General features: G+C 49.9%; 1 protein-coding gene across 2 annotated transcripts in view; it reads left to right on the top strand.

The window, feature by feature from the left end:
* Window positions 1-11008: 11008 nt before the first annotated feature.
* Window positions 11009-16358, top strand: part of Synm (synemin) — a 34228-nt gene continuing 28878 nt past the window's right edge. Inside the window, exon 1 of one of the 2 annotated variants that reach the window (XM_050149160.1) lies at window positions 11009-11945. In XM_050149160.1, the coding sequence (XP_050005117.1) occupies window positions 11136-11945 (810 nt within the window). In that variant the 5' untranslated portion in view covers window positions 11009-11135. The remainder of the gene's footprint in view (window positions 11946-16358) is intronic. The other variant, XM_050149161.1, reaches the window with a different exon arrangement.

The raw sequence follows: 16358 nt of genomic DNA, 5'->3' as shown, positions 1-16358 counted from the left end.
GATTGCACAGCCTTGTTTTAAATGCTGTATATTTAGGGATGTGTTTACGGGTAGCCTGTTTATCTTTCCATTAAGAACATCAAGTTCTATGAGTCATCCCTGTTTACTTCTCCCTACAGCGCCCGCACGCACGCACGCACGCACACATGCACACACGCAGCCGTTCTGTGCTTGCAGCTCAGGAGAGTAGGTATACTCACCTCATAGACTTCCATTTGCTCTTTGCTAACCAATATTTCTCAAAATCCACTTCTTGTGCATCAGCAGTAGCATCTCTCTGGCACTCTTCAGAAATACCCACTGTAGGGCGCGGCTGGGGCTCAGTGGTAGAGCATTTACCTAGGTGCGAGGGTCCCCAGGTTGGTCCAGCCGGGTAGATCCTCTGTGTTCATATAAGTACCAGTTCAGCTGCAAGAGTCTGAGGAAAAGAGAAAAAAGGGAGGGACTCTGTTCTCCTCTAAAGCTCCAAGAGCCCTTACCATTGAGGCCCTCATCCTATGCCCCCTCCCATCTGGATGGTGCTCCAATCCATTGAGAGGAAGTCTTAGCAGTCACATTTGGGGGCTCCAGTGGGGTAGTGGGGCAAAGGGTTAGCATGAGGTCCGTATATAACCATCATGCTTGGCAGCACACCAGGCAGGACTTTAGAAGCGTCCCACCTGCCATTAGTAATGAACAATCTAGAAAGGGATTTAGATGACAGAGGCATTAAAAAGAGCACTTAGGAAGAAAGTTAGCAAAACACACACACACACACACACACACAAGGCGCGAGCGGGGACGATGATAAAATGTTGCCGAAGTAAGTTGTTTCGTAAACAACTAAATTTGGGCAGAGAGATGGCACCGAGGGTGGAGACACTTGCCATCAATCCAGGCGGTCTAAGTTCAATCCCCGGGCGCCACATGGTAGAAGAAGAGAACTGATACCCACAGATTGTTCTCTGGCTTCCTCGGGTGCTCTGCAGCACACACGAGAAATAAATGATTAAAAATAAATAAGAATGGAAAGACATTCCTTCTGTTAGGATGGTAACACATGCGTGTGCATGCTTACACACACACACAACCATCTGTGCACATTGTACACGTATCTGTACTTCCCTGTTGGCTTCCCTATCTGCTCCCAGATGTATTCTGCTGCCTCCACCCCAGCCTTCCTTCTAGACGCCCTTCCCTGCTTTTTGTGAGATCAGACTCAAGTCCTTATACTCCCAAGACAAACACTTTACTGACAGAGATATCTTCCCAGCCTAAAACCCCCTAAGCTCCGTGACTCTGCTGTTTAAAACCCTCCCTGGCCTTGGATTTTAGAGAAAAGCAGCATCCTTACCTGCCCCATTCTTGCGTGGTGTGGAGCCCTGTGTGTCTCTGCTCAAGGCACATTGGCTGGGCCAATGGGAAGGGATTGGTGGGAACAGGGACGGGGAACTTCCTGGATCATTGGGTGTTCCCCATCTTGACAGCGGTGGTGGAAACACAGCTGGACACATCTTTCAAATGCTGAACACTACACGCTTGAAGCGGGTACCTTAATACTGTTGATCTGAGATAAGGTCTGTCCCAAGCATCGGTAAGTAACATTACCTGCTGGAGACATTAATTTTGGTTTTTAAGTATTTGAAATCAGATACAAACTAGGAAGATTTTGAGTCTTCAACCACACCTAAAATGGTTTTCTCCTTGGTGTGTCTCTTGGTGCTCCCCATTGGGGTTGAGTAGGGAACCAATATGAGTAGGGCTGGCCTTCTCTCCTCTGCCATTGAGAAAACTTGTCAGTGGACAGAAGCAAAAGGGAATTACATTCTGCATTGTATACTCCTGCAAATGCACATGCACACGCACACACGCACACGTACGCACACATGCAATGTCCTGGTTTTGATCCTCAGTATTGCATAAACCAGACTTTGTGGTACATACCTGTAATCCCAGCACCCAGGGTTGGGGCTAGGGCTGTTAGAAGTTCAAGGTCATCTTTGGCTAGGTAACAAGTTACAAACAAGTTTGGCTAGAGATGCCCCCCTCCCAACAATAGAAGGAGAGCACATTTTTGTGTCCAGTTTTGGTCCCCATCACCTCATAAACCCAACAGAAGCCAACAATGGGCAAGCCACCCTGATAGCATTATCTAATCCTGTTTATTTATTATGTATTTGTTTGTTTGTTTGTTTATTAGCTAATCTGAAGCTCTACCTAGAAACACCTTAGCTGGATCGATGCCTAGGGATCCAAGACACGTAGTGTCTTGTTAGAGGAGGGACCGCCGGGGCTCGTGGCACACGCAGATGCCAGGCGTGAGACACAGTAGGTTCAGAACAGTCTGTGCAGAGCAGAGACGGTTGCCGGATGAATCCTGGATGTCATTGAGGGAGGGAACAGATGCGGTGGCAGACGGGGGCAACCAAGTCTTCTATGAAGCCTCAAGTCTTAGGAGCGGGTGTATGGGGAGCTAGGCTGTCTCCCTTTTTTTCTAAGTTCCTAGGAGCCACCTGGCACCAGATCCGCAAGAGGGACTCAAAGCCAGTCAGTCTCTGAGTGACTGCAGCAGGAATGCCACTAAACATCCTCCAGGGGAAAGTGGCTTTTAGGACTAGTGGGTGCCAATATGGCTGTTCTTCTTTAAAAGTAAATGAGTCTGGTTTTAGTTCTCAGTTCAAAGCAAGCATCTTGTGCCTGTCAGGAAGATGAGCCCAGGGGGTGTCTCCTTGCCGCTGGAGGGGGTTCCCCAAGTTCATTTGTAATGTATATGACATGACTTTCCAAATTAAGACAGGGGAGTCATGCAACTTAAGGTACTGAACATTTTTTTTTTCCACATGACAAACGCCATTTTTATACCTTTTGAAAAGGCAGCCTAGACCCCAGCAAACAGCTGCTGGGCTCCTATGAACCAGTAATAAGCAAGCCATCTGCCCACCAGAGACAGCCAGAAGCACCAAGAGTGGAGTGGGGAACGCCCTGGGCTCTACTAGAGAGGCTGCGTTCAAACCGGTTTCCAAATGCAACAGGCATGACGAAGCTGTGTCCTGAGGCCCTTCCTTTCTCTAGTCCTGCCAGCCACCCCCTGAGGAAAGCTCTGCAGAGGAGGAAACTGAGTCTGGGTGGCTCAGTCGACTCCTTGTCCACAGCCCACCTGGATTCTGATAGTGTCGGAGTTCTGGGAGCTCTCCTCCTCTCCTTGGTTTTCCTGAAACAGCTCTCTGGCCATCTATCTCCAGCGGATGCCTAAGCACTGAGATTCCAACCTTTTTACCCTCGAGAATATTCCACATTTACTGAGGGCTGTGTGTCAGGCCGTAGGCATGTGCTTATTATCCACTCTCAGAACAGTGATTGGCACATGGTCATGGGGGGGGGGGGTAAGCCAGTGTTCTCTCTGTGGTCCTGGGCAGGTACCGTCAGCTTGGAGTGCATGGCCCCAGCCACCTCCACATGACAGGCTCCCCAGGACACCTCTGTGCTACCCCACAGAGAGGTGCTCTCTTCTCATCCCACGGGTAAGGAAATGGGCCCAGAAAGCTTGTCGTGTCCAGGTCACACAGGTATCCACTGCCACTATTCAGCCCTCACTGCCAGTCCTGTGGTGGTCTCTTCTCTGCAGTTGCCTGTTTTCTACCAGGAGGCGCCTGCTGTGGGCAGATGTGCTCAGACTCCTTCTCCTCCTAACTTGAAAAGGACCTCACATTCCCACTTCCCCAACCCAGTACAGAGGCCCCTCTTGCTCCTTGGTACTTTCCATTATAGGTTAGCTATGAGACCCTGGGCTTCCCCTCCAGAGAGCATCCTTCTCCCCTCTAGGTTGTGGAGGGGGTTGTTTGGCAAAGCCATCCAGGAACCCCTTTGGCTCTCCATACTTAGAGCGCTCCCTGCAGGGAGGTCTTCACAACTTTCGGATTTCACTGACAGCCCACTTCTTGTTTTCCTCCAATTCCGCGCTAGTACTGACGTCTGTATCTCTACCTAATTTCTGCTTTGAGCCTCCATTTCCACAGGATAATGGGAACTCAGATTCTATCGGTTCAAGGGTCTGATCCCCATCTCTGGAGGGATTTAAACAACCACCAAGGACCAGGGTTGGGAGCCCACCTGGTCTTCATATCACTCCTTTCCTCTGACATTCACTACCTTTCCCTAGGAAACCTTATTTTCACCAGCCAAGGCAAAGCCTGGAAGAAGGGGTGTTTGAGAATATTAATTGAAGGTGTGTTATGTTTGTTTATGCTGTGGGATATTTATTTTAAAACGAGCTGCAGTCTTTTATATTGCATTTGTTTAACTCTGTGATGCTGCCTTACTTTGCCTGCCTAAAACACCTGATGGATCTAATAAAGAGCTGAATGGCCAATAGCTAGGCAGGGGAGGGATAGGCGGGACTGCCAGGCAGAGAGAATAAATAAAAGGAGAAAAAGAGAAGAGGAAGGAGCTAGAGAGGGGACACCAGGGGCCAGCCACCCAGCTACACAGCAAGCCACAGAGTATGAAGTAAAGAAAGGTATATAGAATAAAGATAAAAGCCCGGAGGCCAAAGGTAGCTGACTAGCAAGAAGCCAAGCTAATGCCGGTCATTCATAAGTAATAAGATGTCGTATGATGATTTGGGGGCTGGATGGTGGACCCCCCAAAGAGTAAAGAAGCAACAAAAAAGGGGTGAGGTGTTTTGAAAGAAAATGGCCCCCAAAGGGCATGACATATATTAGGAGGTGTGGCCTTTTGGAGTAGAAGTGTGTCATTTTGGAGGCGCGCTTTGTGTTCTCATATATGCATAAGCCACATCCAGAGAGAGAGAGAGAGAGAGAGAGAGTTCACTTCCTGTTGCCTTTGGATCAAGATGTAGAATTCTCCAGCACCGTATCTGATCACCATACTCCCAGCCACCATGCTCCTCGCCAAGATGAGAACGAACTAAACGTCTGGAAATGGAAGCCGCCTCAGTTAAATGTTATCCTTTGTAAGAGTTGCCGTGGTTGTGGTGTCTCTTCACAGAATAGAAACCCTAACTGAGACAAGGAGCTGCCGTGACAGTCAGGCAGCTGGCTCGCTGCGGGAAGCTGTCCTAGAGGAGGGTTGCTGGGATTCCATCTCTGACTGTCCGGGCTTGCTAAGGCGTGGGTGCAGGTGCGGAGCCTCTGGGACACCTTGGCCAAAGCAACGTAAGCAATGGGCTCAAAAAGAGTGTCTTTCTCTGATGTGCCCAAGGCCATCTTGAGGGGCTCTGGTCCTGCTGGTGTCCCCATCTTTGTTGGAGTGTCTCTTTCTGGCGTGCTGTCATTATATGCCTCCGGGAAATAGGGGTTACGGGGCCCTGTATGGGAGCGCCCATACTGTAACTGGCTTTGATTTTTTTGGAGACAGGGTCTCATTCTACAGCCTGGGGCCAAGCTGGAGGTCTCTATGTACCTCTGACTCACTCTCAGTTCACACACAACCCTCCTTTCTCAGCCTCCCAAGGGCTGGGATTATAGGTTTGAGCCATCATGTCGCTTGAGTTTACCTACATCCTTACAGCTCTGCCCAGGAAGAGGCCTCAGGCCCTCTGTGCCAGGCCCTGGTCACTACGATGCCTTCATTCCCCTTCCTTAGCAACCCTTCAAGATTTTCCTCTCTCCGGAAGAAGCCCAGCTCCCCTATGACTCCTTGTTCGGGAACTTCTCTCCACTTCTGTCCCGCTGAGATCTTCCCAGTGTCCCTAAGAACTGGGCCAGACTTAGGGTGCAACATCAGTGAGGCCGTTCCTTTGTGGCCGGGCTTAGCACTTCCCTGTGTTATGAGCTGGAGTGGAGGGGAGAGAGGTGAACAGTCCTTTAACATTCCCAGGGCCTGCCAAGGCCTTGTGACTTCTTCTCCTCCTAACTTGAAAAAGACCCCATATTCCCAGTTCCCCAACCCTGCACAGAGGCCCCTCTTGCTCCTCGGTACTTTCCATTATAGGTTAGCTATGAGACCCTGGGCTTCCCCTCCAGAGAGCATCCTTCTCCCCTCTAGGTTGTGGAGGGGGTTGTTTGGTGAGGTCATCCAGGAACCCCTTTGGCTCTCCATTCTTAGAGCGCTCCCTGCCGGAAGGTCTTCACAACTTTCGGATTTCACTGACAGCCCACTTCTTGTTTTCCTCCAATTCCACGCTAGTACAGACGTCTCTTCCATTACAATGAACAACGGACTGGATAGAAGGTTCTAGAAGTGTTTGCCTGCCAAAGAAGACTGTGGTTAAAAACAACAATAACAAACCATTTAAACCCCTGAGCTTGGTGGGAGGATTGCGAGTTGGAGGCCTGGGGCTGTATGATGAGTTCAAGGCCAGCCTGAGTGTAGCACGAATTCTAATAGGTGTCAATAATAAAAACCAAGAGTCAGATATTAGGGTGTGAAAGCTGAGAGATGAGAAAAACAGTGCAGCCAGCCACTAGAGAGACCTTTAACCTCTACCAAATCCTCAGACCAAAAAGGTGATCCTGTCCTCAGACTTCATGCTCCAACTGCATGCTCAGACTACAATGAGCTCCTGTCTCCTCCTGCCTTATATTCCTCTCTCCACCCAGCCATATCCCTTCCTGAGACATCTCCCTAGTGCTGGGACAAGGCATGGGACTCCTAAGTACTGGGATTAAAGGTGTGCGCCACCACCGCCTGGCCTCTAGTGGCTTAGCTCTGCACACTGATCTTCAGGCAAGATTTATTTGTTAAAACACAAATAAAGCCGGGCGGTGGTGGCACACACCTTTAATCCCAGCACTCAGGAGGCAGAGGCAGATCTCTGTGAGTTCGAGGCCAACCTGGTCTACAAGAGCTAGTTTCGGGACAGACTCCAAAGCTGTCTCAAAAAACCAAACCAAATCAAACCAATCCAAAAAAAAAAAAACCCCACACAAACATAATATCACCACACTAGAAAAATACAAGTGGGTGAGGTGGGGGAGCGGAAACCCATGCAAATGAAGGCACACACACACACACAAGCCTGCTGGGGATCAGGATGTAGCTCTCAGCTACTTCTCCAGCACCATGCCTGCCGGTCTGTCACCATGTTCTCCATCATGATAATGGACTAAGAAGCCTCTGAAACAGTAAGCAAGCCCTCAATTTCTGTTTTACAAGTTAGTGTGGTCATAGAGCATCTTCATAGCAATAGAATAGTGACTAAGACATGACCTCTTTTTCATTCAAAGCAAAATCTGTTTTTTAAAATTCAATGGTTAAATAAATATTTATATATACACATGTACATATATATGAATTAATTTTCTAATACATATGCCTATATTTACACAGCTTAGAGTAACTATTCTATTTCATTAAAGAATGAAAATAAGAAATGAAGACCACAGGGATTTTTTTTCTAGTAAGACATTAATTAAAATGCATACCTCTTTATATTGTGGCAACACTGAGACAGCTTTCTCATTTTTATTATAATCAATAACAAAATAGCCAATACCTCTTATCACAGACTTCTTATAATCAATTCATTCTTAAAGACTATTCTTGTGGCTTTTCAAAGACCCAGTATTCATGTATGGTTGCAATTGATGAATGGAAGTAGCAAGACATGAATTCTTGTTAATATTTTTGTTTGTCAAAGGCAGAATAGTGAAGAATCTCCCTTCTGAGTTTCTTTGCTGGCCTGGACAATAGTTTTGAAACACTGGGGGAAAAAAAACGTTCTTCAGTGTTCCAATTCATTCCCAATTCAATAGCTCCAATATAATGTAAGTGTGCCCTGCCCTCTTAGCAGGAGCACTAGGGAGATTTCCTGAGGCCAGACAACCCACAGAGCAAGGCCCCAGACAATGACAATAAATTGCTTACTATTTCTAATGTGCAAACTATCAACACCCTGACGTGATGTTCATGGACAGATGAACATGGTGTGTTCATGGACAGATGGACATGACATGACGTTTATGAACAGCACACACACAGACCCTCAAGAACAGATGAGAAAATGCAGCTGAATGATTAGGACATGTTGAATTTTGAGAATTTAATTTCTTTTTTTTGCCATATTGTGAATTATAATCTTGTATTTTTCTTTTCAGCAAGGGCTGTGCTGACCCCACGGTAATGTAACAGCTGGCAGTCTCCCGCAGAGGGAGTCCTACTGGACACACCGCCAGGCTTCAGCAATTTCTGGCTCGCACAGTGGGAGACTCTAGTCAGAAAGCAGCAGGAAAAGAGAGGGTGTGTTCCCCTTCTCCCTCCCAGGGTTTGTTCTGCAGCCTTCCTTGCTCAAGGTGGGGGCATCTCCCAGAGTTCCAGGCTCCCCCCAGCACTAGTACCCTAGAGACTCTTGGTTTGCAACCCTGTTGGTCACTGGCCCCTCACCCAGTCACAAGTAGCTCTCACCTCCCACTCAACTTTTTAAGTGTGCAGACCTCGCCTGCTCAAGTTAGCTGCTCTGGTCACCTCTAATATGCTTGCTCCTCCCCACATTTGTAGTTATGTAATTAGGGAAGTTTGTCCGTGCCTCCGAGTCTCTGTTCTGTGAAGATTACATATGATCAATGGGATATTGTTTTTGCAATATTCCCAGTGGCACATGTTTTTGATTCTGTTAAGCTATACCCTGGGGCAGTCATTTCCTCAGAGATGGGTTTACAATGTAAGAAAGGGGAAGTTTTGAGTTTCAAACTCTAAAATTCTGGCGGGATGGGGCAAGAAAAACCCAGGAGCCAGAGAAAAGCGATGAAAACTCCAGGAGCCAGAGCAAAGCAACCTCTTCAGAGGCCCACTGATGTCTATGAAGGTTCCCCACTTCCAGGCAGAGCTGTCCCCTGCCTAGCCAGAACTCTTGGAAGTGTGTCCAAAGTGCTGAGAATGAACGGTTCCAGCTAAGTCCAGGTGACTCTCTAGCTGCCCTATGATGGTCTGCTGTCATGGGGTGGCCAAAGAGAGGATGCTCGGAGTGGGTAAGCAGGCAGGGCTGACGATTATCAAAGATCAAATGTTGATGCGCCCCTGGTGTGAAGAGGAGAAGAGATAAGGACAGGGGTCTAGGGCTCCCAGCCCAGTGCCTTGGTCCTCCACTCCCACTAAGCCTCAGCAGAAAAAGGGAATTCTGAGCTGGATAGCACATCTGTTTGACACATTCATGTCTATCCCTTGCAGAATGGCACCGTGGAGATGGGGGTCTTTGGGCAAACAAAAGCCCACTTTCTGCAGTGGTTTGTGGACAGACTCCTATCCTTCACATGGAGAGCCCTGGGAGCTTCCTCAAATGACTTTGAGCAACTCATCTTCCTGTGCCCCTGAAAACATCGCAGACTGGTGGCCTTGTTGAAAAGAGCCCTATGGCCACTGGGTGGCTTCTTCAGACCTTCCTTTGTGCAGTCTCCATGCAGCTGAGCTTGTTCCTGCACTCCTTAATGCTACTGACTCCGGTTACTGTCATTTGTAACTTTAATAACTGCTGTGTAATGTAACGAAATGCAAGGACGTAAAACCAGAGAGGGCTGTGGTTTCTATGGTGATTAAACCGAGTGTTTTCTTAAGGGCACGCCGCTGAAGGGAAAGAAAACTGTCACAACGAGGGTGTGTATCAGGCAGTTGCAAAAGTTTGGAGAGATGGTAGGTGTCTAGAGTGTTCAGTGCTTGGAGCACTTCAAAGTCTTCCTAGGTTCTTCCTCCACCAGGGTGAAGCTGATGTTGCAAAGCACGAAGTCCCATAAAGGTGGTTTGTGCAAGGAAGAAGGGAGCAGGGTTTCCTGTCGATTGCGTTGGGTGGGTCACTCAGTCTAGGGGTTTGTAACCCACCCTGCAATCAGTTATTCCAGGGTCACGGAGGGGCGCTACCTGGAAGGGAATGAGCTAAGACAGAAGAAGGAGGCCAAGCAGATTTGTCAAAGCCTCCTTTTATTAGGGACGGGTTACAGTTTATATATGGTAAGGAATGGGGGGCAGGGCACGGGATCTCGCCGGCCGCGTGGTTCCGGTCACGTAAGCCAGGAGGTAGGCCAGGAGTCACAAGTTGCCACACCTGGTTCCCTGGATAGTTGGAATGTGAGGCGGGTTCTGCTAACAGATTAGCAGTTAATTGGGTGAGGGGCAGATTCTGTCAATAGAACCTAATTATGGGTGTGGGGTTCTCTGCAGACTCCCCAGGGTGATTCCTGTAATGGATTTTTAGAGGGGAAATGGCTCCTGACAGTTTCCCACTCTGCGTGGGAAGAAAATCTTACTTGAACATAAAATGTTGGCAAGTGGAGATGCATCCAGGCCAGAAGTTAAAAGATACGTATCTAGGGCTGAAGAGATGGCTCAGTGGTTCAGAGCACTGGCAGCAGACGGGGTGGGCTCAGTTGCAACACCCACATTTTGACTTACAACTAACTGCCTTTAAGTCCAGTTCCAGGGGCATCTGATTCTCTTTCCTAGTCTCTGTGGGCACCAGGCACAGAAGTGGTGCACATACATGCAGGCAAAACACTCATACTCATAAAAAATAAAAAAACAAAATCTTAAAAGCACTAAAATGATCTTACTTTAAATATAGATACAAGTGTGTGTGTGTGTTTAATATACATAAACAAAGTTTTTTGTGGTGGTGAGTATTGATATCTGGGCCTGACACACGCTAGGTAAGCACTTTATCATTGAGCTACACACCTAGTTTGTTTTTAAAGAGTACACCACGCCCATCTCCAGCTCCACCAAGGAGAAACATCCTATTTGTTAAGGCCTGTCACTCAGCGGTACTTGGCAGGTCTCGCTTGATGGCAACTTATTTTTCATTAAGGAAATATGGGATTTGGGGGTGCTTTAGGTGCGCCTGAGCGGTAACAACAAGGAGCCCTGTAATGTGTCCCAGGTAGCCAGCAGGCAGTAATCCTACAACGTGTAAGGATTACCCTGGGCCACCAGGGGTCAGAGCTGGGCGGTCTCGCCATGCTGCGATCTTCCCGGCAGGGGGCGATGTCCGGCCACAGTGGCCGCGCGGGCCGCGTTCTGATTGGCTGGAGGCGGTGGCCCTAGTCCACGGCCGCACGACCCGGCCACTAAGTGGCGAAGCTCGCCAGTCGGAGCGCCAGTCTGAGGGCCTCCGAGGCAGCAACAAGGCGGGCGCGGCGCGGCGGGGCGGGAGGGGACAAGATCAGGGCAGGAGGCAAGCTAATCGCAAAGAGTCCCGCACATCCAGCAAAATGTTGTCCTGGCGGCTGCAGACGGGCTCCGAAAAGGCCGAGCTTCAGGAACTCAATGCTCGGCTTTATGAGTACGTGTGCCGGGTGCGGGAGCTGGAGCGCGAGAACCTGCTGCTGGAGGAGGAGCTGCGCCGCCGGCTGAGCCAAGAAAACCTCTGGATCGAGGACCAGACGCGCTTCGCCGAGGAGGCGCGCAACCTGCGGCAGCAGCTGGACGAACTGAACTGGTCCACAGCGCTGGCCGAGGGCGAGCGCGACGCGTTGCAGAGAGAGCTGCGGGAGCTGCAGCGAGAGAGCGCGGAAGCCAGCGCTGCCCGCAGCCGCCTGGACGCGGAGCTAAGCGCGGAGCGGCGGGAGCTGGAGGAGGCCCTGGGAGCACGCGCCGCCCTCGAAGCGCTGCTGGGCCGGCTGGAGGCTGAACGCCGCGACCTGGACGCGGTCCACGAGCGCCAAGTGCGGGAGCTCCGTGCCCGCGCCGCCAGCCTCACCATGCACTTCCGAGCCCGTGCCACCGGCTCCGCGGTGGCCCAGCCGCGCCTGCAGGACGTGCACGACAGCTACGCGCTCCTGGTGGCCGAGTCGTGGCGGGAGAATGTGCAGCTGTACGAGGACGAGGTGCGCGAGCTGGAACAGGCGCTGCGCCGCGGCCAGGAGAGCCGGCGCCAGGCGGAGGACGAGGCCCGGCTGTGCGCGCAGGAGGCGGATGCGCTGCGGAACCAGGCGCTGGAGTTGGAGCAGCTGCGCGCTCGGCTGGAGAATGAGCTGCTGCGGATGCAAGAGGAGTACGGGATTCAGGCCGAGGAGCGGCAGGTCCGTGGCCAGGGACCGCGCCCCTTCCCTATAGCCTTGTCCAGACACCCCCTGCGTACCGAGTGGGCGAGCGGCGGGGTTCCCTGCACCCTCAACCGGTCCAACCCCACCCAGGGAAGCGTACACTGCCAGCGGCTTTGCTATTCATGAGGTCACAGGATTCTGGCATGTAGCTAGCCTAAGAATAAGGGCTTGGTGCAATGATCCTTCAATCAGAGGGCTGATGCCATGTGACAAGTCCCCGTGGATAGCTTAGTGTCAATCATCTTTTTAGAGTGTCACATTTAGATTCAGACGTGTCTAGGCACGTCCTGACCAACGATCCCGCTAGATTGACCTCTCTTTTCTTTCTTGTTTCCTGGGCTTGCTAGATCGAGTAGCCTAGGATCCAAAACTCAGCCCAGATTTTGAACTCGGATTGGTAGTGTGCTGGGAGCTTCAGGGCACTGCCAAGTCCTTACCTGGAGGCCGCCCACGCTTCTAGGACTCCAAGTGCCTCTTTAATTTCGCCAGAATTATTTTCCAGCTGGGGGCAGCTGCTCGGAGCTCTCTGGACGGCTGTCATATTTTTTTCTGGGTTTTGTTTGTTCCCTTCAGAGGACTAAGTCACTGTCATACTGAAAAAAGGTCAGAGCTGTTTTGCTCACAGTATGAGCTGACGGCAGAGCCCTGGATTGTGTTTAAAAAAAAAAAAAACTAGGAGAAAGCAGGCCCCCGTGGTGAGATGTTATTACAACTACAGACTAATATAAACGGTTCCTATTTCAGAGCAGGTGAGTGCTAACCCTCAGCCGCGGCGTGGGTATACCTGTGGCTGATGTATTGTCGGTACACTCGGTTCAGCTCTAGTGTTTGGCTCTCACCCGGCGCCCAGCCCCAGCCAGAATTGGAAGTACTCTCGAATCATACTATTGGTAGTTCTCAGGAAACTGGTTTGAAATAACATGAGCACGACTTCAGGACGACTTTAAGAGCCGTGTTTGCAGCTGGGAGCTGGAGGTTGGAGATGCTCTGTGTTCTTTAAAATCCCACGTGACCGCGAGATGGGTGGAATGGATGATGAGTGATGTGACAGACAGCGAACCTCTTGGTTTCCTCTGGGTCCCAGGGCTGAGCTAGAATTTTGGTAGCCAGAGAGTCAGAGACTGGACAGGAGATCATGGAAAGCCACAAGGAATCAACCCCGGGGGGGGGGGGGGATCCCTTCTTTGGGGTTGTAGACTTCGGGCATCTCCCTCTCCTATCCTACTTGGAATATTTTGGGGCCTCGAAGCTCTGATTTCAGGATTCTTTTTACAGCAGATTCTTTCTCCCCAATAAAATCCTCAGTAGAACCTCAAATCTGAGAAGATAGAAGGGGAGTTCCCCAAATGGAGGAAAGATCAGGACTTGGAAGTGCAGCTAGAATCACTGTCCAACCCTTCTGTCAGGACTCCAGCCCCTAGTGAAGTCACGCTGAGGTCACTCCTGACTTCCAATAGGATCCCACCCACCCTCAGCTCCCTACCCTGGAATCTGTTTCTGATTTGGCAACCCCCTTCCTGGAAGTGAGAGGACCCCGATTATTTTTTTCTTCAGCCTCAATTAGTTTAGGTTTTGTTTTTGCTAAATGTTACCAGCTGCGATCATAACTATATTATGACCCCTTTCTCAGCCAACTGCGTTTCAGATCCCATTCGGAAAGACTAATCACCAGCCATAAACAGTGTTCAGAATTATATTCAAGAGAAAATATTGTTTCAACCCCGAGCTTCTACTCTCCTCCCCCTCAAATTCCTTAGAAGCTCACGCTGGAGAGAAAGAAAATATAAAGACTGACCTAGCTGACTTCCTGAAAAAAAAAAAGTTGCATAACTAAATAGTGAGCCTTGGGGAGTATCAGGGCTAGCCTGTGTATTCACTCTTAGTCCACACACCAATCTCAGGAGGTGGAGGCTAAGATTAGCCCTGTTTTACAGATGGTAAAATTAATGGTGGGCCACTAGTCAGTAAGTGGCCGAAACAGGATTCCATGCAGACAGACTGACTGAGGTGAGCAGCTCACCACTGGGCCACATTTGCTTTCTCCTATTTTATACAAGAGAAACCTTTACCTCTGCATCAGTTAAATAATAATTGCCCTTTCTAAGAGCCAGCCCAAGGTGGCCTGCTGTCTTAGAACCTTAGGATGCCAGCCCAGAGGTGGTCTGCTGTCTTAGAACCTCAGGATGCCAGCCCAGAGGTGGTCTGCTGTCTTAGAACCTCAGGATGCCAGCCCAGAGGTGGTCTGCTGTCTTAGAACCTTAGGATGCCAGCCCAGAGGTTGTCTGCTTCCTTGGAACCTCAGGATGCCAGCCCAGAGGTTGTCTGCTTTCTTAGAACCTCAGGATGCCAGCCCAGAGGTGGTCTGCTGTTTTAGAACCTCAGGATGGCAGCCCAGAGGGAACCTGCTACTCTAGAGCTGAAAGATGCTTTCAGACCCTGCTCCCTGATGTATGATTTTGGTATTATTTCTTTCATTTGCTTTTTTTCTGTATCCTGATGGCAGGAAATGTTGGAAGACCTGTTAGTAGCCTCAGAAAGGCCTTAATGACATCATTTACTCCAGCCTTACCCTAGACACACTCATGATTTCCCTGTAATGGGAGCTTTTGGCTGCTAGCTCCAATTGTGTGTGAATGATTCCAAAATAAGAACAAGACATTTCTTTTCATAAGAATTCAGGCAGGATTAGTCGTGTAGTTGTAGCCTTTCTGTTATGGGGTGAATCCTGACTCTCAGTCTATCTCAGATTATAAATTCTCCTCAAGATTTAGCTCATTAACCCTTGTGTGGCCCAGTTTCCTCATCTGTGAAAACGCAGAGCAGCCCACAGGTTGCTGTTGGTTGAATGAATTGAATTACTTTATTCAGTTAATAGTTGTCAAGCACTCAGGGTGCCAGGCTTATTCTTTGTGACCGTGGGAAAAAGCAGTGAAAAAAAAAAAAACCAAAATGGAAGGGGACGCGCTCTGATGGCAACTGTCTGGAGGTGGCACCAGTGCACGTCACTCACGGAGAAGTCAGGAAGCTAGCGTGACTGGGGAGGGCGAATAAATCAGAGAGCAGCTGTTCAGGTGCCTCTTTCTAAATCTGAGTTCCACCGCAAGCCCGCAGAGAGTCCCGAGCAGAGGGGATGTCTTAGTGGCTCATCCTCTGCCGTGTTGAGCATAGTCTGTGCTGGATCATGGTGGGGACAGGGAGACCTCCTTACGACACACTTGCAACAACTGCAGGAGTCTTGGACGGGGAGCAGAAATGCTGCCCCGGGGACGGACCCTACCTTCAAGTTCAAGCTATCAAGGTTTGTTGGCAGGTTGGATAGAGTAAGAGGAGGGGGGGGGGGGATCAAAGTTGACGCCAGGACTGTGGAAGAGCAACCTAAAGAAGGGCACTCCTTGCCGAAGGAGATCTGTGCAGAAGGCGGGCAAAGGTCGGAGGTCTGAGATGCTCCGCTAATGCCCTCCTGGCACTGTGGGATAAGCCTGGAGGTTAGAGTGCTGCCTGGACCGGCCACAAACACACAATGACACCCCATTCACACTGCCACTGCTGCTTCTCCTCTGCTCCCTCCTCCTCTTGAGACAAGATCTCTCTATGTAGTCCCAGCTGTCCTAGAACCCACTAGGTAGGCCAGCCTGCTGGCCTTGAACTCACAAAGATCCTCCTGCTTTTGCCTTCCGATTGCTGGGATTAAAGGCATGTGCCACCACACCTGGCTTAATATATGCTTTTTTTTTTTTAATGGTTTCGGGGGTGAATGAACTGTCCTAGTATTTAAGTCCCCTTAAGCTCCAACATTTAAGATCCTAGGCAACTAGGACTTCAGCAAGCTCTGGCCCCTCTGTCTGGTATGTTCAGGCAGGGCAGGCGCAAGCGTGGTGAAGAGGCAGTAGCAGCATGCTGTCCCTGAGGTAGAGCTGCAGCTTAGCGCGGTGGGTGGTTACTGGAAAGTCCTCTGCATAGCAGCTAAAAGACTGTGATCTCCCCTGAGTTTTTGCAGCCTTGGATGAAACTGCTTCCGCGCAGCCTGGAAGTACCCCCCTGTGTGGGAGGCTCCAGCACTCCTGGCCTGGCCCATGGCCTGAAAAGTTTTGGCAGAGCAGAGCCGGAGTCTGCAACTTCCTCCCACTGGCAGGATTGGTTGTGATTTCATTTTTGCCTCCTAAAGTCAGAGGCTTTTCCTTTCACCGTGTGGGAAGAGTTGACTCACATGGAAATTCGCTTGGAACTAAATTTATTTCAGCTTCAGAGCAGCTTTCTTTTCCTGTTTATATTTTTGTGGGGTGGGGTACAGAGAATTACACTTTATTCAGGGGGAGGGGAGAGAATATTCCTGGGCAGGGCTGTGGCATGGCTCCATAATTTTGATCTGTGAGTGGAGGACTGAGTATA

This window comes from Alexandromys fortis, unplaced genomic scaffold (genome assembly GCF_014885135.2).
Source record: "Alexandromys fortis isolate MF-2015 unplaced genomic scaffold, M_Fortis_MF-2015_v1.1 scaffold_67, whole genome shotgun sequence".
Classification (NCBI taxonomy): domain Eukaryota; kingdom Metazoa; phylum Chordata; class Mammalia; order Rodentia; family Cricetidae; genus Alexandromys; species Alexandromys fortis.
The sequence above is the reverse complement of the archived record's forward strand: the minus strand, read 5'-3'. Positions and strand labels throughout refer to the sequence as shown.